General features: G+C 37.1%; 1 protein-coding gene across 1 annotated transcript in view; it reads right to left on the reverse strand.

The window, feature by feature from the left end:
- Nucleotides 1–13,559: 13,559 nt before the first annotated feature.
- The window catches only part of LOC149148655 (uncharacterized), a 48,755-nt gene continuing 34,695 nt past the window's right edge, over nucleotides 13,560–27,619 (reverse strand). The window contains exons 2-6 of the mRNA XM_089440577.1: nucleotides 15,495–15,574; nucleotides 15,276–15,338; nucleotides 14,950–15,026; nucleotides 14,709–14,805; nucleotides 13,560–13,978 (exon numbers count right to left, since the gene is read on the reverse strand). Of these exons, the coding sequence (XP_089296703.1) occupies nucleotides 13,936–13,978; nucleotides 14,709–14,805; nucleotides 14,950–15,026; nucleotides 15,276–15,338; nucleotides 15,495–15,574 (360 nt within the window). The 3' untranslated portion in view covers nucleotides 13,560–13,935. The remainder of the gene's footprint in view (nucleotides 13,979–14,708; nucleotides 14,806–14,949; nucleotides 15,027–15,275; nucleotides 15,339–15,494; nucleotides 15,575–27,619) is intronic.

Here is a 27,619-nt window from a genome sequence, read left to right on the forward strand (position 1 = left end):
GATATGAGAGGTATGTTGATTATTGGAAAACATTGTTAAATTTTGAATTATCATTCTAAATGTAAGATCTTCATTATTATTTCACAAGTTTTAGAAAATATATTTTAAAATTTAGGAGTGAAAAAAAAAAATGAATAATCAATTACTTAGATTTATGTTTACGCAATAGTAAATTTTGATCACGTTGCAATCATAGTGTAGATCTAAGTTTATCAATATAATTGATTTAAAATAATCAAAGAAATACTTTATGAAATGAAGTTTTATTAAATCTAAACAATGTCTCTCACATTTAAATAGTTTTGATCTTTGTTGAAAATATTGTTTGATTTCCTCTGCCAATTGTTAGAGGTAGCCTTGTCATGGTTTTCTTTACAGAACTTTCACAAAAATTTAAACACAACGTTTCATGATCATCATATTGAAATGCATCCTTTACAAGCTCTCTTTCCACCTAGTTTCTTGGAGATCTCAAAACTCTTTTTGTATCCTCTTATTTTGTATTTTTGTTAAATTTTCATAGAGATGTATTCATCATCCCAAATGTTCACATTTCATTGTATATCCTTCCATTCCACTGGCCAACCAACTTTGGCCACGCGCTGACATTGATATCCTTTATTCTATTAAATCATTCAAACCTCCAAAAAAATGAAATCGGATTTCTAACAATCTTTAAGTGGAAATCAATGGTGATTTTTTGTAGTTGGGATTTTATTTTTTTTAGAGTTTTGGATATCCAATGCTGAGTTTTGAAATTTTTATTATTTTGAGCACTTGAACTAGTTCTTTTCTATGAATTCGGATTTTAAGTTTTATATATTTTGCCTAAAAATAATCTATAAAATGTAGCAGAATGATTTTGTGGCAAATGCTTTCATAGATATGTATTGTAGATGTAGTAGTAAAGACTTTGCACACCATTGAGAATGTCTGATAATTCTAATAGTCAAGAGCGATCAAATAATGGAGGAAATGATGAAATTCCTTTTCATTAGTGAATGTTAATGCAATTGCAAAGAATCATTGAATTTTTTGTTGTTCAAGAGAAAAGAAAGGGCCCACCTATGTATACCTTCTTCATTGTAGTTTCTTGGTTGGGAGAAAAATCTATTATCTAGGTGTTAGTACTTTGACAATAGATATATATGTTTGTAATCTATATATTTTAGTGATGATATTTACATTGGCCTCCATCTACAATTTGGACTGTCTTGTCAAAAAAAATGGGAAGCTTGGGATTTCTCTAATTTACCTTTCTTAAGTTCTTATGGGACAATTACTACTTACAGGGAAAACAAATAACAAATAAGTAGGTTTTAGTTCCATCACAACATGAATTTTAAAAGAGGATATTTACCGAATATTTGGAAGCATTCGAGTAGAGGGAAAGTATTTTACGGAATTACGTTGAGCCATGAGCTTTGGTAGCGCAAGATCCAAATGATTGTTGCAGGAAAAAAACTTGATAATATGCAAAAGTGATTGAGAGACAATCCACAAGTGGTATAGTTGCTAGAGCGATTGGAATACTTGATACTAGTATTTACTAGCGAATTACAAGGTAATTTCGAATACCAATTTCTGGCGAATAAAAATAATTAAAGTGGCAGTTTATGAAACTTTTGATATGATTAGAGCTTGTGAAATTCCAGTAAGTGTATTTTTATTTTTAAGATTATTTCAAAATATTTGATTCCATCAATTTGAAACTCTGAAATATGAGAAATTATTTTTCACCGGCTTCATCATTTTTGCCTTTCTTGTATTTTCATGTGAAGAAAAAATCAACAGTGCTAAGTTGGGGAAACAAATTTTTTAATCGAATCATTTGTTTTACGATGGTTCCAATGCATTTATTTTCTTGACCATTATAACATTACAAAACTTATGTTTATCTGGAGGCAAATTTAATATTGAAATATATATTAAATGAGATATCCATTCTTCTAGAGGAAGCTCTGGTTGTGTAATGGCATAACATAGCTCAAGTGAAAGATAAAACTTATGCGAAATCATAATCTTACAAATTCACGACAATCACCACAGACAGGGAAAATCAGAAAAGGTCTGAAAATCACAAAATGAGCACTAATTTTGACACAAACATGGACGTCAATTTTATTTTTTAAAGTGAAAATATGTTTTATCTTTTTCCACATAGACATTGAGAAAATTGAAGAAAGAAAAAATCCATTGCAATAGAAGCACGATGACACTAGTTTAAAAAAAAAAAAAACTTTCGCTGAATTGGAATGCCATATATAGTAAATGGAGTTGGAGTTCTAGGTTTTAACATTTTTAAAAACGACTTGGGATCTCCATCGGTTTTAGGATCGAATGACATAAGGTATGAAAAACTTTTACTTATGTACGGGAGTGAAAAGAGGCAAATGAAATTAGAGCAATTGTCATTAATTATTATCTAAGGGGGCAATCACTTGATTGTTCTTCCACGGGTGAGACCATAGATAACAGAGAGATTGATACCTACCAATAATACTAGACAAAAAAAGCACCATAAATGTAATGACATACCAATTGGTTAGCGACATACTTCCTTTAATACCAATTTGGATATGCTCAAAATTTGTTTCAAATTTAATAAAAATATTATGTTGAAGAATCCTTTGGAAAAAAATTATTTCTTTCAAAATCTCAAAACCACTCACAAAAATTAAAATAATTAAATATAAATCTAAAATAAAAGAATATTAACATTATAATAATAATAAAAATAAAAGGAGTATTAGCATTATGTACATATCAACGTGATTTGTTTGGGTTTTAGTGTGAATAGAGTTGAGCATAACCTAATAACACAACCTCATCGTTAGTATGATATACTAAATATTGAATTAACATTAATAGCAGTGTGTAGTTGCTCACCTTTTGTATGGCATGGTTATTGTTATATATAAGTTTTTATGTGCAAATCTACATATTTAATATCTCAATCTTAACTTGATTTTTTTAACGTGGTTTAAGTTTATTACATTTAAAAGGGTGTTAATGGACAAAGGAGGTCCCCGTGATGAAGGAAGGTGCTTTGATAAAAATTTAAGGTTTTATTTACTCATAGAAAGTCGCAAGTGGGTTCTACTAGGAAAGTGAGTAGATAAACATTTTAAGTGATGGTAAGACGACATGTTTACTTCTTTTGTGTTGATAGAGAAGTTAGGTAACACTATAAGGGAATTATGATGGTGGATAAAGTTGATAGCATTGTCGGAAGACCTTGGGTAATGGATAAAGTTGATAGCATTGTCGGAAGACCTTGGGTAATGGATAAAGTTGATAGCATTGTGGGAAGACTTTGGGGCCATCCCCACCATAAGGGACACTCTTAAGATAATTGATAGGATAACTTTACTCTATCATTGCTTTAGATTATAATAGCTTACAGGGCTTTCTATAGGTTACTTTTTTTATGTGAATTGTTTTTAGGTCATTGACATGGAGACACTTAGTCTCAAACACTAGCCCATATTCAAAGAAGTGAAACAAGGTTAATCTTTGTTATGAAATATTGTTTGATATGATTGAAAGTTTGAAGGAAAAGTTAAGAAACTAAAGGACATGGTTGTTCAACTAATTAAATGATACATAATTTATGTAGGCATAGAAAGAGAACATAAATATACTCACATTCATAATATTTTTTTTCAGAGGAAAAAAATCTGTATAGATTATATTGAGATCATATAAAACTTCTGATAGATACATGGATCGAAAAATCAGTCGATCAAAACGACTCTTCTAATAGGATCTTCCAGCGAGGAGCCATAAAATAGTAGAATTGTTCAAAAAGAGCAAGTGGGCGATGGTTCAGCAGAAATGAGAACCTATATAAACATATAGCCGGCATGTGCAAAAAGAAAAGGGGCAGAGATGAGCTGCCAGAAGCAAAAATAGACAAGGAAGATAAGCATGAGCAGTAATAGTGACCATCACCAGATGAAGAAAACCTTAGACAGGAGGCATGGATCCTGTGATCAGTGAGATGATGGACTCCAGCGGAAGATGGGAGTCCTGAAAAACTCGGCAGCATCGCCACTTCCAGATATGCCAGACGGTAAGGAGGAATAAGGCGTGCCACGATGGTCGTTGAGAGGACCACCAGTTAAAAGCTTCCTGAACCGTGGAGAAAAAAAGGATGGGAAATCCATAGAAGGAGGACAGCTCGATCCAGATAGCAGAGGAGACCGCGCAGTGGAAGAACATGTGGATGTTCGTTTCCTGCTCAGAACGGCAGAGATAGCATCGACTCGGACCGTGCCACCCTTTTGCTTGAAGAACGTCCCAGGCAAGGTTCCTGTTGTAGAAAAGGAGCCAACCAAAAAGGATGGATTTTAGAGGGCAAATGGCTTTCCAGAATTTGAGAGGAAAAAGTGAAGGGGATGGCGGGATGTGAGATGAAAGGGCGGAGTAAAGTCGTCGGACAGTGATGGGGTGGATGGAAGAGTCCGGGGACCAGATGAGTTCGTCTTTGGTTCCAAGTTGAAGGATGTTCCGGCGAGAAAAAGAGAGGGTGGCGGAAGACCAAAGGGGACGGAGGGGAGGAGGGATATGAAGTTGAAGGTCCGTTTTCCAGATGGGCTTCAGAGAGGACCATGAATCAATGAGCTTGGACCAGGTGAAAATACCCCTAGAGTGAAAGAAGGTGAGGAGAGCCGGGGGGATCTGAGATTCTAAGTCATATAAGGTAGGGTCAAGAGCAATAAAAACTGATGAACCAGTAAAAAAAATCCATTTTAGATTGCTCATGAAGAACCGTTGATTCTTACGGAAGCTGCACCAGATGGGAGATCCGTGACAGATCCCGAGAGATGACCTTCTGAGCCAGTGTTCTAAGTTCCGTCCTTTTAAATACTTCTGTTTGATTAGAGCAGACCATGGGCTGTTCCCGAAAAAACCCCTGTGCATGGACTTGCAGATGAGCGCGTTGCCAAAACGCCTCATATTTAAGAGACCCCAACCCCCATTCTTCTTGGAGATAGTGATAATGTCCATTCTTGCAAGATGAATCTTCGATTGATAAGAATGGCCGCCCCAAAGGAAATTAGCAGCAATTGACTGCATGATTTTGATGACTTTGGCAGGGAGGACGAAAAGATGTCCCCAATATACTGCGAGTTGGGAGAGAACCGCTTGAACGAGGACGAATAGATCTTAACAGGCTTACATCTTCCTTGGGCGACAGCAAGATTGATATGCGAACTAAGAGAGTTCATTACCAAAATAAAGAGGAGAGGGGACAGTGGGCTAAAAGTAATAAGAAAGAAGCAAAGTTAAATTAGTTTAAAATGGGATGTTAGCACCCTTTTATATGCTCCCTAAAGAATGATGATTTTCATAAAGGTGATACTAGAATTACGATAGTGGACATGTATTGATGGGTCCATGAAGAAATCAACATGCATCTTATGTGCTTGATAATACAAAATTAAAAGCTTGATAAGAACATTGAAAAGAGATTGTTAAACATGAAGTGTTATACATGCAAAATTAGTTTGATTAATATGGGAAATAAAGAGACAAGAGTTACTTGGCAAAGATGTGAAGAAATAGTAGTATAGTTTCATGGAAGTAATGAATATATACCTAAGATAGCAAGGAACTAGCAAGAAGATGGGGCTCATTTGAAATGACTATACCTACAATGTAAATTGTCAACTTCCTAGTTGAAAGAAGTGTTTACATGTCCTAGAATAGGTAAGCAATGATTTAAAAACCATGGGTAATGATCAAAAACTTTGAAGGTTAAGGATATAAAATTTTAATGGTAATAAGAAAATTCACCGACTTTCACTATGGGGTAAGAATATATGATAATGGTGACCCACTTGAGAGTTAGCAAGGTACTTAAGCGAGGAAATATATGAAGGCTTAGCATTTGATTGAAAAGGGGACTATACTTACCCTATAAATTGGCAACTTCTTGAATAAGAGGAAATGATTATCAGAAAGAACATGAAATGATTGGTAACTTGACATGACACTAATAGTATTAATGAGATAACTAAGATCCTACATGGATGATGAATAATCTTGTTGGTATTCATTGATTATGATTTCTTTTTTACTGTTATAGTATATTACTGCTCTATATTTAATTCCCATATCTATGATGATATGATATGAGGTTATGTAGTGGCATGATATATCCTCAATACATATAAGTTGATGTTGTAACTTATGATGGTATTTCAAGATGTGAAGCATGTAATAACATCAACTTATGATGGTATTTCAAGATGTGAGGCATGTGGTTATTACATGCTAATTTTATGACATGCACGAGCATGTGGTTTTATTATTCAGAATGTTGTATGTTCTCAAGATGGCATGCAAGATTTGACATGTGGATTATTTTCTATGATATTATGATGTTACAACTAATGCATTGGTTGCATGTTGAGACGTGGTGATTGACAGGGAATCCACAAATGGGCTGAGAAGATTGGTTTATTTGATGATATCTTGGGAGCCAATACCTATGAGGGAGAATGTGTAACATCATACAGGTTGGGGACAGACTCAACCAACCCTACACATGCCGATGTATCTATTTCCTTGTATAACTCTTTATTGATAACTCTTGAAGAGCTACAGGACCATCTTGAGGAGACCGAGTGCCTAATTTGGATTGGGATGTTGAAGTTGAGAGGGAGTGTAAAGACTTCGATGTCTAAGTCCAAAGGGGACGTAAGAATTTCGATGCTTGGGGTTATGCACCTTAGTGAGTTGTGGAGGAGTTGGGCTTGCCTTGTGAGATGCCCTAAGTCATTGAGTACTAGGACTGGATGTCTACATTGGGGCAAATGAGGTCTAAGCCCTGGGGCAAGACATGGGGCTATGGTATAGACTAATGACGCTATATGTTTGGTTCTGAAAGTTGGGAAAGAGGCTTGATATTCCTTAGGATCTTTCCCATTGTTGTGGAACTTTCAATACCTAATGATATACTAGTTCAGCAGAGGGCCTTTGGAAATCTTGGGGTAATAAATAAATAAGTAACAATAAATAATAATAATAATAATAAATGCACTTAACTTTGAGACAAAGCTCCTTAAAGAGGGGGAGTATGTAATGGCCCGTGATAATAATAATAATAATAATGCAAATAAAATAATATCAATATATGTAAATAGAATAACAATTAACGAAGAAAAATATATGAATAAATAAAGGTAACAAATAATGAAGAAAATATAATAATAAATAAATAAAACAAAAGTTGGCATGGACACATGGAAGGTGTACATGCAGATCCCTTTCTAATCTCCTTATGATTTTTAGAACAGTTTGTTTTATTTAATGGTGAAGAAGGGGGAAGAAGAGGGATTAAGTCACTCATCATGAAGAAGGAAATCTTGGAGGGAGAAGATTACCGGCAATAGTAAGTTGGTTGAAGGCTTGGAGGTGACAGCTACAAGAAAGATTAGTTGCGGCTTATCTAAGGTTGGGTGGAGAGTCATCCCCAACACCTTGTTGCAGGTAGCGGCCCCAGACCAACAGAATTCAAGCAGTGTCACAACACTGTAAACATCAATAAAAAATATTCATTCTCAGGTACGTGGCACTATTTACATTTTTATTGGATATGTCAATAGCTTGGTTGTTTTATTTTTCGTATGCTTAATTTATGGGTTGTTACATATTTGTTTCTTAGTAACTTAGCTTATTCCTCTAGCTTTATGTTTTCTATTATACTAATCTACAATAAAAGTGAATTTATGCATATTCCTACTACCTAAATAACCATTATTAATCTGAAATTACTCTAACATTCCATCAAAATTTTGCTAAATTTCCAATCCCAACTAGTAATGCACAAGACCAAGATCATTCATCTCAAATTCAGAAATCAACCCCCTCTTACACTAGACAATGAGATTATCGGTGTCTATCAGATATAGATCATTGACATACAATTGCAAAATCAAGGGCTCACCTTCAACTTTGAAGTATAGATTAGGATCAACACCACTCTTTGTGAAATCAACACTCAACAAATAGCCATCAATACGAGAGTACCACGTAGAAGGACTCTGCTTAAGCCCATACAAGGCTTTCTTCAATTTACAAATATGTATCTTTCTATTATGAATCTCAAAGCCTTGTGGTTGTTTAATATATGTTTCTTCTTCAATGACTCCATTAAAAAAAGCAATTTTAACATCCATTTGATGTAGTTTCCAACCTGTAATAGAAACAAGAGAAATAATAGATGTAATAGAAGAGTACCTGGCAACAGGAGAAAATGTGACTTCGTAATCTTCTCCCTCTTTCTAGGAGCATTAGAGAAATTTTGAGGTCTAAAATGGACCTCTTAAGAAATATTATAAAATAATAGTGGAAATCATAAAATAAGATTATATTACCTCATCAATTTTTGGAAGGAAAAAAAAAAAAAAATATATATATATATATATATATATAGATATATATTTATTTATTTATTTATTTATTTATTTATTTTTTCAACTCATATTTTCAACTATGTCCCTATGATTTTACTCAAATATCATGTTTCTCATGTATTTCACATTTTTCGTGTAGTAGGTTCCATCGAAAGTATGTGGCATGGGTACTTCTTGGATGTAAAGCATCCAACAAGTGCTCCCACTCGAAATTTGAGTAAAATCGTAGGGAGATAAATTGAAAATACGAGTTTAACAAATAGTTCTTATATATATATATATATATATATATTACCTTTTTACTCCAAAAATGGTGAATCATCCCCCATGGTTGACATCATCATATTGAATCCTGTTGATTCTTATAAAGTTGATTTTTGTTGTACATTTTTGTTTTGAAGGCCATTTTTTACCTCAAAATTTCTCTAATGAATCCACAAGCCACAAACCCTGCTTTGTATTTCTCAATGCTTCCATCAACTACATGTTTGATTTAGTATATCCATTTAAACGACATAACAACTTTTCCTTCAGGTCTTGGCACAATTTCCCATGCATCATTCTTCAATATGGTTGGGTACTCTTCAACCATAGCATCTCTCCAATATTGATGTTCAAATGCCTCTTCATAGGCGGATGGCTTAGACTCAATGATTTCACACATCAATGTTTCATAACCTTAATACTTCTTTGGCCTCTTGCTTTCTTTAAAGGTGCCATGAGGCGTTGCATGTCCTTCTGCTTCTTTTAAAAAAAATCAAGCCAAGTTGGTCTCTTTTTATTCTTAGGTACAATGAATCTTGGTGAATCAACAAATTCATGTGGTTCATCTGACCTAGGATCTTGTTTCATAAGTTCGGGTTCTTTAGGTTTTGATTCAACATTTTTAGCAGCCACCTACATCTCATCATCATAGTCCAAGTGTGATCCTTTGGACTTCCAGAAAGCAACATCCTCATCAAAAATGGCATCACTACAAGTTTCAATTGATCATTTGTCCCGGAACATAGATTCTAAAAGCTTTTGAATTTTCATTGTAGCCAACAAAGGTCCCCTTCTTCATGAAAGGTTCTGACTTTGTTCTTTTCTCCTTGGGCACATGAACATAAACAAGGCAACCAAAAATTCTCAAATGTTCAACATTGGGCTTCTCACCTGTGAAAACTTCTTCAGGAGTCTTATATTCCAAGATTCAATGTGGACATAAATAGTTGTCTTTGAAGCTTCTCCCCATAGAAACATAGGCAGTTATTGATCATGAAGCATGGATTTGGAAGCTTCCATAATAGTTTTGTTTTTCTTTCAGTGATTCCATTTTGTTGAGGATTGTAGGGAACTATCAACTCCCTCTTACTTTCAACATCCTTGCATAAAGCAATGAGTTTCTTGGATATGTAGTCTCCTCCATTGTCAGATCTTAATGTTTTGATCCTTCTTCCTATAACATTTTTCAACTTGAGCCTTGAATTCCCTAAACCTTTCAAACATTTCATATTTGGCCTTTAAGAAACAAATCCATGTTTTACAAGAGTAATCATCAACGAAAGTGACATAGTATAAATGACCACCCAAGGATTTGTCAGACATAGGTCCACAAACATCAGAATCTACAAGATCCAAGATTCCTTTGGATTTACCATCATTGCTAGTAAATCATCCTTTGACATTTTTCCCAAGAGCATATCCTTTGCAAACTCCACCAAGTTCAATCTTGATTCCAGGTACACCTTTAACAAAATCCTTCATTCTAGTCAAAGTTTTATAATGAACATGAGCGTACCTTCGATGCCATAGTTCACAAAGATCAGAGGTGTTGTGTATCAAGGCTTGAATTGAGTGTCCAATCAGACGATATAGGCTTCTTATTCGTACACCAATGACTTTAGCATATTCAAAGGAGTCTTTCTTACATACTAGAACTTGACCATCAACAAACGCAGTTTTATATCCTTTGTCTTGAAGAGATGAAATGGATAACAATTTTTTCTTCAAACCAACAACATATAAAATATTATTAATAGAGACATTACCACCTAATTCCAGTTGGAAGGATGATGAACCAATGCCTTTGACTTCGTACTTGCCATTGTCAAAAGAGCTACCCTTTGAGATATCTTATTTTCAACTAATTCAGAGAGATTATCATGACTTCCAGACATGTGGCTAGAGGCACCACTGTCCACCAACCAAATTTCATCATGACCTACAAAAGAACCTATGAAAGCAGAATAGAAGGAATATTCATCATCATCATAATTTTTCTTCCTAAGCCTCCTCCTGAATGAAGGTTCATTAAGATCAGTTGCAAAAACATATCGCTTCCCTTTCCTTTTTCGAACATCATTTCTTTGGGGACGCCTATTTTGATAGCGACCATATTCTTGGCAATGAAAAAAGTGAATTGTCGACATGTCTCTTCTTTCTTGAGAGGGAGGAGGAAGTCTTCTTTGTGGAGCAAGTCCTCTTCCTAGAGCAGGTCTTGGAGTAGGTCTTCTTCCTATACTTCTTTGAAATCTTCCAAAATTTCTTCTTCCCTTATTATTCTTTGTGTGGGTTGCAAAAGCTTGAGTATCTTCACCTCGATTTGGAATCTTGCCTTTAAACATGAGCCTAGATTCTTCTTGAGTGCAAGCAACCCATATTTTATCAAAGGTAGGTGTAGTTTCTCTACCACTAATACTTGATGCAAAAAAATTCTAGGAGTCAAGCAGACCATTGAATGTTGTAGCTACAAGTTCCTTATCAGGTACATTTTCATCAATAGCTGAGTTGATCTCTTGATTACAAAGTAGGATGCCACTGTATCATTCTTTGTCATCTTAACGTCACGAAGTTGATTCCTCAGACTTGTAGATTAACTAATGTTGTTGATGGTGTATAATCCAATGAAAGCATTATACATTTCCTTGCAAGATTTAAGGTCAGCAATATAAGGAATTAGATGATCTCAATAGATTCCACAATGATGCTCATAGCAATGATGGCATCTTCTTAGAACTTGTCGTTTCCTGCTTGATCAACAGGTTTAGTAACCTTTCCTTTCACAATACCCAAGACCTTATGTCTGGCAAGAACAAAGTTAATTATAATCTTCCATGCTCTAAAGTTTGTAGCTCCTTCAAGCTTGTTTTTTGTCTTCATGAAGGAATTCATGATGACGATGATTAATCAAGACAAAAGACGTAGGATCTCAATGCTCTTTAAGGTGATATCAATGCTCTTCAAGGTGATCTCAATGCTCTTTTCCTTCACCAAAGTTCTGATACCATGTTGATTTTCTTGTAGCAAACTAGAACAATTTTCAAACTGATAACTACTTCCAATGATACAATTTGACTTCTTTAGAGCATTCCAATCATTAAGCAGTTATACTTGAAAATTTCAACCATTAACTCAAGAGAACAATAGAGATCACAGTAACAATGAAATAAGAAGACACCAAATTTTTTTGGGACAAAACCCCACAAGGGGGGGAACCCGGTAATCTTTCCTTATGAGAGAGTTCCATTCATCAAATTGTACATCAAAATATTCCAGTGAAAATGCCAACCTTTGACTTCAATAAATGCGAAGTCAAAACCAGTCAAAAGAGAGAGAATAAGTCAATGTTTGCTCCCAGTCAAAGTTTGCACAAAGAGGCCGAATTTTGGCCTGAGGCTACTAGTCAAAGGTACGAAATTTGGTCCTGCCATTTTCACAGAAAGTTTGATCAAACCTCAGAGTTTGACCTGCTGTCAAACTTTAATCAACGCAGCTGAAACTCGGTCAAAGAACAGTCAATGAACCACAGAATATTCAGCCTTCAAATCTCAGTCAATATTTCAGTCAAACAAGAGAGAAGCGAATCAAGTCAAAGTTAGTCAGCAAAAGTCAAGTGAGTTAGTCAACCGAGAAATAAATCTTCTTCTTCTTCTTTGCACGTGTGAGCAGATCTCCTTGTGATTGGTTGAATAAATGAGTTGTAATGATGCCCAATTGGAGTCCAACAAATTCCAATATATATGAGTGTCAAGAGGTGGGTTTTGACCTTGGGTCAAGCCCCTTCAAATGGTGCAGCCAACCTGTCAAGTTTATGCTGACTTGGACAGCTGAAAGATAAATAATTTCTCCTTTGATTTTGACAATGAAAATACCGACCGCAGCTACCATTTTTCAATAATATCTTGGAGATAGGATGGGAGTATCCATCAATGTTAATGAGATGACAGGTATGAGACACCAATTGCAACAACAGTCCCAAAATAAGAACAGTTTCATCCTGATTATCAAACTTTCACCTGAATGAAGACAACAGTAACCATTAACGTATGCATGCTGATTGTGATAGAAAAACAGACACTTTTTCCTTCACAATGGATATATCAGATATCTGGTAGGATGATTATCAAGTGAAAAAATCTTAATCATTGAACAACAAAGATAATCAAGCATCGTTTAGTAAGTGAAGATATTTGCAATTCCGCTACTAAGGAAGGGAAGTAAGGACATTAGGATATTTGACTGCATTTGATTGCAACCCAGAACCATCGCTGACTACTAATGGGTGTATGTAGTTTAAAGCTTACCATCTACAAACCACATGTTGAATTCTGATAGAACACTACATGGCTTCAAGCATATGAATTACCGTAATTTATGTCTATATTTGATTTGAAAAGAGGCAGAATATGTAGTATTCACTGCTAAAGGAAGAACTTTTACCAATATAAAGGAATAATCTTGCATACGATAGGAAAGCTAGAATTGTCCTCGGGCAGAGATTATTCTTCTCCATCATAAGCATGTTTTTATGTACACCATGGATGTTGACGGAAGTGTTCTTGTCTTGACAAAGGAAGAAAATCACAAGTATATGCATGGTATTTGACACCTATATAATCTGGCATGTACAGATTCCAAAATTTTAGTTAAACAAAAAACAATGAAAGAAACACTTAGAAAACTCCTACATTGCTGATGAAGAATAAGCCACCAACTTCGAAGGGAGAAGCAATGATTCTCAAGGTACTAAAAATTTACTCTCAAACTTATAGGTCAGAAACTTAGCTTATGATACACAGGAAAAGCTTGAAATGGAGCCTGACAAAGGAAAGAGAGATGGCACTCGTGACCTGAACTGCAGTAGGAGGTATGAAGTAATAAAAAACACACACCCTTCAGTAAAACAAGATATGCTATCAGTCTGATAAAAAAAATTATATAGAGGTGTGTAAATAATAAAAAACAGTTTTTTTTTTCTTTTTTTTCTGAAGTTTGAGCTGGTGAAACTCCGAGTTCAAACATAACTCCACACTTATTGCCAGTCCAAAAGCTGGCATTGACAAGCAAGACCCGGGTTTGATGTGATAGCATCTCCCTCACTCTGGTACTAACATCACAAATAGTTTTGGTGTCATGCCTTGTCAGCTCTCTCTGTCATGTGGTTGTTATTTATGTGATGTCCATAATAATTGCAACTTGCAAGTATTACTACCACTGGTATATCCCTATGTTGGGATTTTATTCCATATTAAATACTCCTGTTCTTCTCCTCTAACTTGGGAGGTTCGCACCTGTAATTTTATAAGTACCACGGATGAGAGGTATGAATGGTAATAGACAGAGCACAAAAGTGAAAACAAACAAAACAACAAAACAAATGTGTTAATGTGCTTGGTATTATGCAGAGAGTTAGTGATTATACTAGTATCCATAGCACATACAGAAACTCAATTCGGGGAGCATTCTCTAAGCCATAAGGAATAAATGTTTTAACATGTCAATATTATGTAAATCTCATGATAAAAACCTCTCCTTATATGTGAATGGAAGCAGCGTAGGCACAATGCTACTGACAATGACACCATAAGGCAATATAAGCCATGGACCCAGATGGACAAGCAGGATGAGGTTGGTAAAAATATATGTATTTGATGTCCTTTAATGAATTGCAGCACTACAAGTGATTGTTATTGCTTTGGTGGCTAATGAGGGGAAAGAACGCTCTAAAGTTTCAACTCATAATTGAAATATTGCCCTTCGATTTCATTCTTCAGTTTCTTGCAGTAGCTTGAAATGGACAAAACAGGATTGTTACAAATAATGTATAAACAGATACTCAAATGGAAATGGATCAGCAGTAAGGCATGGTAATGAACTAGCCATTTATATGTAGATAGCAAAATTTTAAAGATGACTTCTATTTAAACAGAGTTTAATAATTCAATAGTTTGAAGTCATGTGATTTTAAGACCGACAAATATGTAGTTCTAACTTCTTATAATCTGGGTGATCGTATTTTACTTCAGTTTTGCACAGAAATCATGGAGATCAACAAGATTGATGCGAGAAAATGTATTTGCTTCTTCCCGTTCACTTGGAGTATTGTAACCCCAAGTGCCTGCACATGTGAAATGGAAAAGAAAAGACATCATCGAAGCAGCTCAGCAAACCTTCAACTCTAAAGTCTATACGTTGAAGTATAAGTGGCACAATTTGAAATAAGACGTAATGAAACTATATGGTGCATATCCAAAATATATACCAAGATAGAGGTTCCATTTATCCAGCTGTGGTTCCTTAATCACATTCTTCAGAGTTGCAAGCCGATCCTCAACAAAGCTGTTTCAGTAGAAGCTTGACATGCTTAATCATTACAATGTAAGTTAAAAACTACTCGTCACTACAGAAATCTCAACCACATTAAAAACTAGTTTGTTAAGACTTTCTTATTTGCCAACTTTCATATTTCTCACTCTAACGAACAAATGATAGTTTGTGTATTGTACGATGAATGTCTTCCATTAAAAATATAATCTAAAAGGTGCAGAACAGGCAAGGTAACAAGAATTAGATGATAGAAAATCATACTGCAGTGTCAGCCCAGAATGTTCAGGTTTGCTTTGAAGTTGCTTCAGCACCTCAACCTTTGGCCTGATACTTGTAAAAATAGACCACTTCAGGCTTATGTGGTAACTCTTTCTCACAGAATAAAGTCACTTTTGCAGGAATACCATGCAAAATTAAAGGAAGTAAAAACCTTAGGAAGTATTGCATTGGGCATGGCAATGTTGTGCAAGAATAACTCACCCTGTTCCTAGACCATAGATCCTCTCTGGCAGAATACTCACTCCAGCCAGTTTCTGCAGAAGGGCCTCTGCGAACCTAGCCTGTAAAGAAGTCATACAAAGATGGAGATGTAAGAAATTAACGAAATCCTTGTGAATGTAAAACTGTTACATTTTAGTCGTACTTAAATTTCAAAAACAATCAAAACACGTTAGTTCTCGATATCTTGAGGGACATTTGACCAGTCAAGGCTCTGCGAACTAGATAAACATTGAGAATCACCCCATCCTCTCTCATTGAAATGCATTCCCTTCGTTTAATTCTAATCAAATGGTAACTGAAAAATCACAGTTGAATCTTTCAAATGCATTTAAATGAGTTTCGTCTTCAACTGTCTGCTCTCAACCCCTATTACAAAAGCAAAAGTAAGCTTCTTCTTTATGAATTTTTATTGTAATTTATTCATAATTAATACAATGAATTCAAAATCACCCCAGCACAAAGCATTTATGTTGACTCATTTCCCTGCCATTTAAACAATGCAGTTAAAAGTGATGTCATTGGTTTCTTCAGATTTCTCTGAGGGAAAATTTGATAAAATTGTTGACACCTAATCATCAAGATTGGGTGAATGTAATTAATGTAAATAAATAACAAGGAATATGAAAAGTCATCAGGAGATGAAGTGGACAGTCTCTCCCTCATGTTTATAATAAAGACCAACCTGAAGGAATAATATACGAATTGATTTGGTGGAGTTCCTGCCTGGCCTGACATGGTATCAGAGCCAGTTCCATTTTTGGCATTTCCTTCTAGTCTTGTAACTCCCTTCTGCCAGTTTCTTGCAGTCTATCCACTGCCCCCTGTGGAGTCTGTCAACTGCCCCCTCTCCACAGTCACTGCTGCAAATCTCTGACATTATCTGCGCCCTCTGCACTCCTTTCTGCGCCCTCTGGGCTCTCTGGGCTCTCTACCATCATCATTGGAAGGATTGCTCCAATGTGAGACCAGCGACTGATCTCTCGACTATTCATTTTCGTTGGGCAGTGGAGGGAGGATGGCAGCTTATGCGAGAGCATTTTTGAATCCTTACATGCCTGTTTCGAAGATTTCTCTTCTTTGGCTTTCAATTCTAACCTGTCTTTGAAGCGATTCGAGAAAGGCTCAGTCAGAAGCGGTCTCTCAGTCATTGGAGAAAACATAAGTTCATTCTATGCGTGGAATGTTGCGCATGGCATCTGGTGCATGGTTGTGCGTTGAAATGTGGTCGTTGAACTCTACAAAGTTTGATAGTTTCTTGAACGCTGGTATCATACACTGCCCCATCCATTGAACGCTGGTATCATGCGCTGCCCCATCCATATATATATATATATATATATATATATATATATATATATATATATATATCTTGAATGCTGATAGTTTCTTGAACGCTGGTTCCATTGAAGTTTGAATAGTTTCTTGAACGGTGATAGTTTCTTTTACGCTACCTTAATACACAGTCTTGTATCAGACTTACTACGCAGCATATATTGAACGCCACCCCACTCATGTATGCATTGAAACTTTTTTTGGCATATAAAAATCGTTGAATGCCATGTGTTGAATAGTGTTTTTTAAAACAAGGTTGTGGGTCAAAGCATTGTGGCATGAAGCGTTGAATGCGTTGTACAGTTTTTTTTTTTGTGTATTGGAGCTGCTCCACAACATATTTACGCTGAATTATATTAGGCAAAAGTTTTTTTTGTTACAGTATGCATTCAATCATATCCATTGTGGGAATAGTTCTCACTGGCAAGGAGAACTATCCTGAGTGGTCCCAGATGATAAAACATGCCCTCAATTTCAATGAGTTGTGGAAAGGAGTGTGCATTGGAGACGGAGACAAAGAGCCAGAACAGCCTAACTCAGACAAAGAGCTCGCCATTTGGGAAAATAAGAACAGCAAATCTTATGCATTAATCGCAGCATCTATAAATGAAGAGGTGAGTCGCCATATTTCGCCATTTTCAACTGCTTTCGAAGCCTTACAAAAGCTGAAAGAACTCTATGACTCACATTCTGCACTTGAAGTTGTTCAACTCATGATTAAACTCTTCACTCTTGAATTACAAAATAATGATCCTCTTGCTCTTGCATCCGAAGTAAAATCTATAATGCATGATATCAAATCCACTAAGGTTGAATTGGATATTCCTCTTATCGCTTTTCTCAAGGCACTTTATCCTACTTACTCCAATTATCTTGAGTCATTGCAAGCAAATGGAAATCTCAAAGATATTACCTTTGATTCTCTTGTGAAAAAATTTGCTGAAAGAGAGAAAGCTTTTGGAAAGAAGACAGCCCCTGAATCTTCTGAAGAGGCTGTGTGCCTTGCTCATAAAGAAAAGAATCCTGCTCAAGATTCTTCCAGAGGAAGAGGTGGTCGAAGAGGAGGAAGATATTTTAGAGGCATGGGGGACAGACACTCTCAAGGAGAAAAGACAGATTTGCACTGCATACGCTGCAAAAGAAATGGATCACATGATGCCTCTACATGCAAGTTACCATGGGACAAAATTGAGCAGCAAAGAAACCAACAAAAAAGTAAAACTAATGACACAGACAAAGGTAAAGCATCTGAATCCGGTCACTATGTTGTGGCACAATGTAATATTGGAGTAAATGAAGATGTATTTAATGCTTCACTTGCTTCTTGGAAAAGTGATTGGTTGCTTGATTCGGAAGCAACTTGCCACATGACTCATAGAAAAGATTTTTTTGAAGAATTTACTGACAATGTCGATGGAGCAGTGTACTTTGCAGACCAATCAAAAATCAAGCCATCAAGGCTTGGCACAATCAGGCTTAAATTGCCTGGTCTTCCAGACTTTCTTCTGCATCACGTTCTATATCTCCCACAGCTCAAGAGAAACTTGTTGTCCTTGGTCCACATCTGCCAGCAAGGTCACTCCATTCATATGTTTGATGGCAAGCTTGAGGTGAGAAAAGCATCTGACCACTCACTTGTCATGAGGGGAATAGAAGAAGAAAGGCTTCTCAAGCTGCAAGGTACCTCTGCTCGTGCACAACATTTCTCATACAATTCTCATTAGGAAGAAAGTACACTTCCATCAAGTTTATTATGGCATGCTAGATTTGGACATTTGAACTATGACAGCCTCCGCTTGCTGAAAAAAAATGGTGTTGCTGGTTTGCCTACAATACCTAAGAAATTTAATGAACAGTTAATAAAACTGAGTGTTAACCTCTGGATTTCTTGCACATGTGAACACATCAGCAGTGACCGTTTGAATTTGGGTGCGCGGTTAGGAGTTAGGCCCGTGGCTCCGGGCGGTGTTCATATGTATGGGGGCTGGCCCCCTTCGGGCCCTGCCTCATAATAATTCAAACTTAATAAAGCTTTTCCGCCAACCTTATAACAAGACTCGCAGCACTGGTGCAGCGGTAAGCCGTTGGGATTGTATGTATGAGGTCGTGTGTTCGAACTTCAACGAAACCAAAATTTTACATGCCATTGCCGACCCGTCTGCTAACGTCTTCTGGGCCACGTGGCGGCCTCTGGGTCTGCCACGTGGCATCCTGTGATTGGCCATTCCAAACAAGAATATTCCAAAGAATATTCTATGGAATATTCTTTTTTTCAATTTTTTTCTTTTTGAAAATTCATAAATTTAGTGTTATTGGGCTTTTCTTCTTTTTGGCATAACTTTCTCATATGAAGACCGTTTTCTGAACCATTTGCGGCGACGGAATCAGGAGGGTGAGCTCTTTCCAGTCGTTCAGGTTCAAACCAGTTTTGAGAACTTTCATTTTTGAGCATTTTTCGACATGTGGGACATGAGCCCCTGATCACGCCTCCCCATTGGGAAGCTTTTGGACCCCAAAAGCCTTCAATTACCTGTTAAAGAGATGAGGGTACAGCTCCCTCACTCTGTCCACCTTCATCCACTTTGCCTTCTTCGGTTTGCCGCCTTTGAGACCAACCCGAACATAATCTACATTGTCCCTCCTTGAAGTGCATGTCCTTCTGTCAAGGATTGTATCTTCTTTCAGCTCATCTAAGAATTTTGGCAAGAAGTCTTCTATAGATGGAAGCTGAACAGCACTTTCATGATCAGCAATCAAAGGAGGTTCATACAAACGTAAGTTCTCCACATTGACAACAGAATACATTTGCATGTAGGAAGGCAAATCTAATTGAAAAGCATTATTTCCAACCTTCTTGAGGATTTTGAATGGACCATAATGAATGGGCTTCAACTTTTTACCTTCTCCTTGCATCCTTTCCTTACTAATGTACAGCGATACCTCATCCCCTTCTTGAAACTTGTGATTGACTCTATGCTTGTCATGTTTCTCCTTGTCCTTGCCTTGACTCCTTTCAAGCTATTCTTGAATTTACTGATGTATTAGCTGAATTCTTTCAATGAATGAATGAGCTTTGTCAATGTCACTATGTCCCTCAATGGCGACATCCTTCTCAAGAATGAAATCAAGAGGTGACTTTGGCAAATAACCAAAACAAGCTTCAAATGGTGAGGTGTTTGTGGAAGAGTGCTTGGCACGGTTGTAAGCATGCTATATGTAGTGCAAATGTTCATCCCAAAGCTTGGGATGCTTGCTACAATATCCTCTCAAGAGGTACACAATGGTTCTGTTCACAACTTCAGTTTGTCCATCCGTTTGCGGATGGAAAGCAGTGCTTTTCTTCAACTTTGTGTCCATCATCTCCCATAGGTTGGACCAAAAATTCCCCACAAATCTGGAATCCCTGTCACTAATAATGGAAGTAGGCAAACCAAAGTGAATCCATACATGATGAGAAAATAATTCAGCAGTTATAGTTTTCTTACAAGGCATGAGTATACACATTTCGCTGAAACGATCAACTACTACATATAAATAATCATGTTGCTTTCTAGATTTTGGCAAACCTCCTACAAAATCCATAGAGATGCTCTCCCATGGTCTAGAAGGTACTGGAAAAGGAGTATACAAGCCAAGCTTCCTATTACTAGGCTTGTTTGTAGCACATAATGAACAACCTCTTATGAACCTTGAAACAGAATCTACCATGCGAGGCCAATAACAATACCTCTGTAGATGTGCAACTGTTTTGCTTACACCAAAATGGCCAGCAATAAGAGAAAAATGAGCTTCTCTTATGACATTTATTCTCTCCCCCTGTGGTATACACAACTTGCCCAAATGAAACAGCAAATTGTTATGCATGTGATAGTCATTTTCCTCTACATGATTCCCTTTACTCAAGTTAGCATACACATATTTAAAGTTGTCATCAGATGCATACTGTTCTATGTAACTATCATGTACAATGGAATCATTCTTAAGTAAAGTAACAACACCAATAATAGGCCTTAAAAGCATATCAGCAACTTTATTCAAAGTACCTTTCTTGTACCTTATTACCAAATGGAATTGTTGCAAGAAGCCCATCCATCTAAAGTGTCGTGACTGTTGTAACTTGCTTTGTGATTGCAAGTACTGTAAGGACTGATGGTCGGTATGTATCATAGTTTCTTTGCCCATCAAATAGTGTTTCCACTTTTTTATGCTTTGTACCAACGCATACAACTCCTTATCATATGTAGGATAATTTACAACAGCACCATCAAAAGTTTCAGAATGAAAAGCAATAGGCTTACCATGTTGTAGAAGAACTGCACCCATGGCATAATCACTAGCATCAGTTTGTATCTCAAATCGTTGTCTCAAATCCGGTAATGCAAGGACCAGAGCTGAACTAATCTTCTCTTTCAAAGATTCGAAAGCTTTTTGTTGCTTGCCTCCCCATTGGAAAGCACACTTCACACTTGTCATTGCATGCATAGGAGTTGCTATAGAAGAGAAGTTAGAGATGAACATCCTCCAATATTGAGTTGCACCCAAAAAACTTCTTACCTCTGTAATGGATTTGGGAGTAGGCCACTTCACAATAGCCTCAATCTTAGCAGGATCAATTCTCAACGCACCTCCTCCTACTATGTGTCCCAAATAAACCAAAGAAGTCTTTCCAAATTCACACTTTGACATTTTAAGAAATAACCGATTCTTCTTCAAAACATTAAGTACTTTCCTAACATGCATGACATGATCTTCTCTAGACTTTCTGAAAATTAAGATGTCATCTAAGTAGACAATAACAAAATCATCATGAAAAGGACGCAAGTCATCATCCATTACCCGCATGAAAGTTGCAGGTGCATTGCACAAACCAAACAACATCACAAGCCACTCAAAGAGTCCTTGTTTGGTTTTAAAGGCTGTCTTCCAAATGTTACTTTCTTCAATTCTTACTTGATGATATCCACTGCGCAAGTCTAACTTAGTGAAATATCGAGCATCTTTCAGCTAGTCTAGCAAATCATCGATCCTTGGGAGTGGGTAACAATTCTTTACTATTATCTTGTTCAAGGCCCTGAAATCAACACACATACGCCAAGTGCCATCTTTCTTTGGAATCAGTACAATTGGTGATCCACATGGCGAAGTACTTGGCCTTATGAAACCCTTGTCCAACAAGTCCTTGATTTGCTTCTTTATTTCACCATTCTCCATAATAGACATGCGGTACATGCCTATGTTTGGAAGAGGACAATCTGGATGCAAATGGATTTCATGCTGAATCTCCCTCTTAGGAGGCAAACCTGTTGGCTCCTGAAACATCTCATGATATGCATCAACTACATCATACAAATCTGATTTAAGTTTTGGATCACAATTGTCAAATGACTCATGATTCACATCAACCTTGGGCTAATTCATAAGAAGAACAAAATTCTTACTTGAATTGACCAGCCTTTTTACCTGTCCTGCATTCACCATCGCTATATTTGTCTTCTTGCGATGAGCTCTAACAATGAACTCCTTGCCATCTTTGAAAAGATGATATTTGTTTTCATGGCGATGAAAGATAGCTTTCCTGTCAAACAAGTAAGGACTTCCCAAAACAATTCCTGCTATATCAAAAGGTGCCACATCAAGTTCAACTGTGTCAATAAAATGTGCAGTAATTGCAAAGCGCAATGTGCACTTTCTTGAAACTTGTAAATTTGCATCCTTGCAAATCCATCAAAGCGCAATGTGCACTTTCTTGAAACTTGTAAATTTGCATCCTTGCAAATCCATCCAAGTGGATATGGCTTCAAATGTGGAACGGTCTCAAGTTTAAGCTGCTTGACCAAGTCTTCTGATATAAGGTTTGCTTGTGACCCACATCAAAAAGTGTGTCAACCATAGTATGTTTTGAAATCACCCTCACATGAAACAGTTCAATCCTTTCTTCATCATTAGGAGCTTGTACATGACAGTTTGAGGTACTAGTGCTGACTTGAGTTTCAATTTTTTTTCCCTTCAAGTTTTTCAAACCCATGGCTGCAATTTTTTTTCATCACCCGAATCATCCCCTAAATCTTGTGGTGTAGATGTAGTAGCAGCAGTTTTTTGTTTCCCTTTGGATTTGTTAAATTGAGGTCTTTTTTCATAATGTAATTTCTGACAGTTTTTCTCATGGCCTGGTTTAGAACAGTGTTTACATATCACTTTCTCACTCTCCTGTTTGACAAATGCATTCTTTTTGCCCTTTCCCTTGGAGGTTTTCTCTTTGTTTTTCCCCTTAGGGGGCTTGTTTCTACCCTCTTCAAATGTGTTTTTTCCGCTTGCTTCTAAATGGGTAGCTTGGACACAAACCTCGTCTAGGCTAGTAGGGTTAAACATCAAGATGGTGTGTCTAAGGTAGCTATGCAAGCCACCAATGTATTTCAGCAAGGTTTCCTGGGTCTGTAAATCTACCCCTAACAAGAGAGCTCTTCTCCTGAATTATTGGGTGTAGTCTTGGACACTCTAACCCTTAAGTTGTCTGAAATTTTGCCAGTTCATAATGGCTTTCTGCGTGTGAGCAAGAGGATAAAATTGTTTTTTAATGGCTAACAGAAATTCAATCCATGTTAAGGTAACCTTACCAAATTTCTTGATCTCCTCTTAAGTCTTGGCCTCCCACCAGACCAATGCTGCTCCATACATTCTCAAAGAAACCAACTGAATCTTTGTGGCATCATCATGCATATTCTGGATCCTCAAGTAAACTTCCAACTGCCTAATCCAGTTGTCAAGATTTTCTGCATTCACTTCACCATTAAACATGGGTAATTCGAATTTTACATCAAGCTTCAAAAAAGGACTTTTTCTAGAGGATCTATGCTTATGCACAGAAGAAGAAGATGAGGATGAAGAGGAAGAAGGTGACGATGGGGGTGGTGGATCACCATTTCCTCCATGTCCTTTCTTGGAATGATCATCATCCTTCTTACCTCCTGAAGATCCCTCTCCTTCATGTGGATGTTTGGACCCTTCTCCAGCCAGTTTCTCATTTCTTTCTTGGTACAATATCCTCACCATTTCAGTGAGGTCCAAGAAAGCCTTTCTGAAGACTCTTTCTTCTTATTTTGGATCCATGTCTGCAGGAATTTCTCCTTCCTGTTCAGACATTCTTGAAGCTTCCACTGAGACTCTTGAGGGTGAAACTGAAGGTGGAGATGATGGTTCTCTGGCCTTCCTTGACTGAGGATTCTCTTGTTCTCTAGTCAACTGTCCTTCCCCTCTTTTAAGTTTCAACCTGGTAAGCATCAATACTTGCAAAGACAGTTAGAAGATCTTTGCACAAAAACAATCAAAAGACAACTACACCAGAGATTGACTGAAAGAGCGTTTATCTACTTTGCAATTGTATAACAAGAGAATTTCGAAGGCTTCCTGGCTCGTTTCAGGCTCTATCTATAGTTTATTTGACTGCTTTTAATACAAAGAAACAACAACTTGGCTCTGATACCAACTTGATCTGAATATGAAACTACTTGAAATGCTTTGCAAGGTATTCAATTCAGTAGATATACGTGTTAACATGATGTACTTGTCTTGCAATAAAAAAACAAATGAAAATTTTCCGCTGTTTATGACCCATTTAAGTATAGTAGAATTATTTCCTTTTTCTGTTTAACACACTAAAACGAATTTGTTCTGCAAAACAACTCAACCACATATGCACAAGAAGTTGATGAAGCAGTTCACCCCTCCTGGGCTACATCTACTGGTTCCAAGGCTCCCAAATGGGAATGTCCTCGTTTTGATTAAAAGCTCAAAATGAATCTACAGCTGAATACAAGCCTTAACAGGTGAAATGGACTGTAAAAGTGGATTTAGAACGCTCAAATCAGTTAAGAATGACTACTCGTTCTCCTCCAATGTGTACCTGCAACCCCATACAGCTCCCACAACACTGGGCCCTGGTGGCTCCTAGAACTTCCACAGAGCAAGAACACCTGCAAATGACCTCTGATTGCTCTCTAACCTATGCCAATGGCTTCAAAATCATCTAAATCGTCAAAATCAAAACAAAAAAAAATCGTCCAAAAAGGACTTCCCTAGCCAAATTTATGGCTCATTGAAGTTTTCCCCCACTTAGGCCTAGAATCACTCCAGCTAACTGTAGTTGAAGTTCAATTAGCGCCGCCAATTATGGCAGGACCACCCAAATTTGGCGGTCCGCCAAAAATCCGCCAGTCTAATCGCGCATTAACCGCCAGTGATCCGTTTGATTTAATGCATGTGAACGAAGTTCGGTGGTGGTTAGGTTCTCCATCGGATTCTGCGCCATGCCTTTTAATGAACGGTTAATAAAACTGAGTGTTAACCTTCGGATTTCTTGCACATGTGAACACATCAGCAGTGACAGTTTGAATTTGGGCACACGGTTAGGAGTTAGGCCCATGGTTCCGAGCGGTGGTCATATGTATGGGGGCTAGCCCTTAAGGGCTGGCCCCCTTCGGGCCCCGCCTCATAATAATTCAAAATTAATAAAGCTTTTCTGCCAACCTTATAACAAGACTCGCAGCACTGGTGCAGCGGTAAGCCGTTGGGATTGTATGTATGAGGTCGTGTGTTCGAACTTCAATGAAACCAAAATTTTACATGCCATTGCCGACCCGTCTGCTGACGTCTTCTGGGCCACATGGCGGCCTCCGGGTTTGCCACGTGGCATCCTGTGATTGGCCATTCTAAACAAGAATATTCTTGGAATATTCTATGGAATATTCTTCTTTTCAATTTTTTTCTTTTTGAAAATTCATAAATTCAGTGTTATTGGGCTTTTCTTCTTTTTGGCATAACTTTCTCATATGGAAACCGTTTTCCGAACCGTTCACGGCGTCAGAATCAGGAGGACGAGCTCTTTCCAGTCATTCAGGTTCAAACTAGTTTTGAGAACTTTCATTTTTGAGCATTCTTTGACACTTGGGACATGAGCCCCTAATCAAATGCTATTAGAAACAAGACTCCATATGAAATGTGGTATGGGCATGTTCCTTCAGTAAAGCATCTCAGGGTCTTTGGTTCCACCTGTTATGTCTTGATACCAAAGTTACATAGAAACAAACTTGGTGCAAGAAGTCATAAGTGTATCTTCCTGGGGTATTCAAACACCTCCAAAGCATACCGTCTCTATGATGAATTCAATAAAAATTTTGTTGTATCTACAGATGTAATTTTTCTTGAATCATCCAAAACCAATAATGTTGTTGAGCGGCAACTTGATCGATTTGATAAATTCGCAAATGCAAAATCATTTCAAGAATTTGATAATCAGATTCCACATCTTGAAGGGGGGATTCCTATACTAGATCAACATGTGGAATCCTCTTCTGAAGAACTCTCTCCCCCATATGAAACTCCAACAACGGATGATGCTTTAAGTGATGTGATTGATAGAATTGGGAGACTCAATCTTGATTCAATCCCAACTCAATCAACGGAGCAGTCTGGACCATCTAAGAAAGTTCCCTTAAAGTGGCTGACAAAGACACTTGAAAGTGTTCATCCTGATGAGGTTGGAAAGACAGGAACTAGAAATTCAAACCGGCAAAATGGAAGTGATGTAGATGACTCTAATTCACCTGTTGATATGGATGTTTCTTATGATTGTGAATTGAATTTGTCTATAGATTTTGAACCAACTTCCTTCAAAGAAGCTGCTTCTCATGATGAATGGAAAGAAGTAATGAAAAAGCAGTGTGATGCCCTCATAAAGAATGGCACTTGGAAGCTGGTTGATCCTCCATTAGGAACCAAACCAATTCGCTACAAGTGGGTCTACAAGAACAAGTATAATGCTGATGGCTCACTTGACAAGCACAAAGCCAGACTTGTGGCACAAGGTTTTGCATAGAAGGAAGGGGTCGATTATGAGGAGACTTTTGCCCCCACAACAAAATGGGTTACCATCTGGACACTCTTTGCCCTAGCAGCTCAGAACGATTGAAAAGTCCATCAAATGGATGTAAAAACTGCTTTCTTGAATGGAGATCTAAAAGAGAATGTTTTTATATCCCAGCCTGAAGGATTTGCTGTGAAAGGACATGAACATAAAGTATGCAAACTTGTGAAGTTCTTGTATGGCCAAACAAGCACCGCGAGCCTGGTATGAAAAACTAACTGAGCATCTTTTGAAACTCAATTTCAAACATTATGATCTTGATGATGCAACTTTATTTGTCAGGAAAGTTGGCAAAACAGTTGTATATCTTGTGGTATATGTAGATAATATTTTGATGACAGGGAACAATGAAAGCTACATTGCATCCATAAAGAAGGAATTGGGGAAAAGTTTTGAAATGACTGATTTGGGCTATGTTCATTACTATCTTAGCATTGAAGTAACTCAACATCCAAAGTCCATATTTCTTTTTCAAAAGACGTACATTGGAGATCCGTTGAACAGATTTGGCATGACAGAATGCAATCCTCTTACTACTCCAATGGAACAAAACTTAAAGCTCACATCTATTGAAGGAAAAGAATTTGAGGATGCAACAAAGTATAGACAGCTTGTAGGAAGTTTCAACTACCTAACTACTACCAAACCAAACATTTCGTTTGTTGCTGGAATCCTCTTTAGGTTTATGCAAAAGCCTTGTGAGGGACATTGGTCTGCTGCAAAAAGAGTTCTAAGGTGCTTGAAGGGAACTCAAGACTTTGGAATCAAGTATACACAGGTTGATTGGACGACTTCAGCTTGATTGGATACTCTGATTCAGACTTCGATGGAGACAAAGAAACTGGGGGATCTA

The sequence above is a fragment of the Pinus tabuliformis genome, chromosome 9 (assembly GCF_031772625.1).
Source record: "Pinus tabuliformis cultivar Carrire ecotype Pingquan chromosome 9, CPIR1, whole genome shotgun sequence".
Lineage (NCBI taxonomy): Eukaryota > Viridiplantae > Streptophyta > Pinopsida > Pinales > Pinaceae > Pinus > Pinus tabuliformis.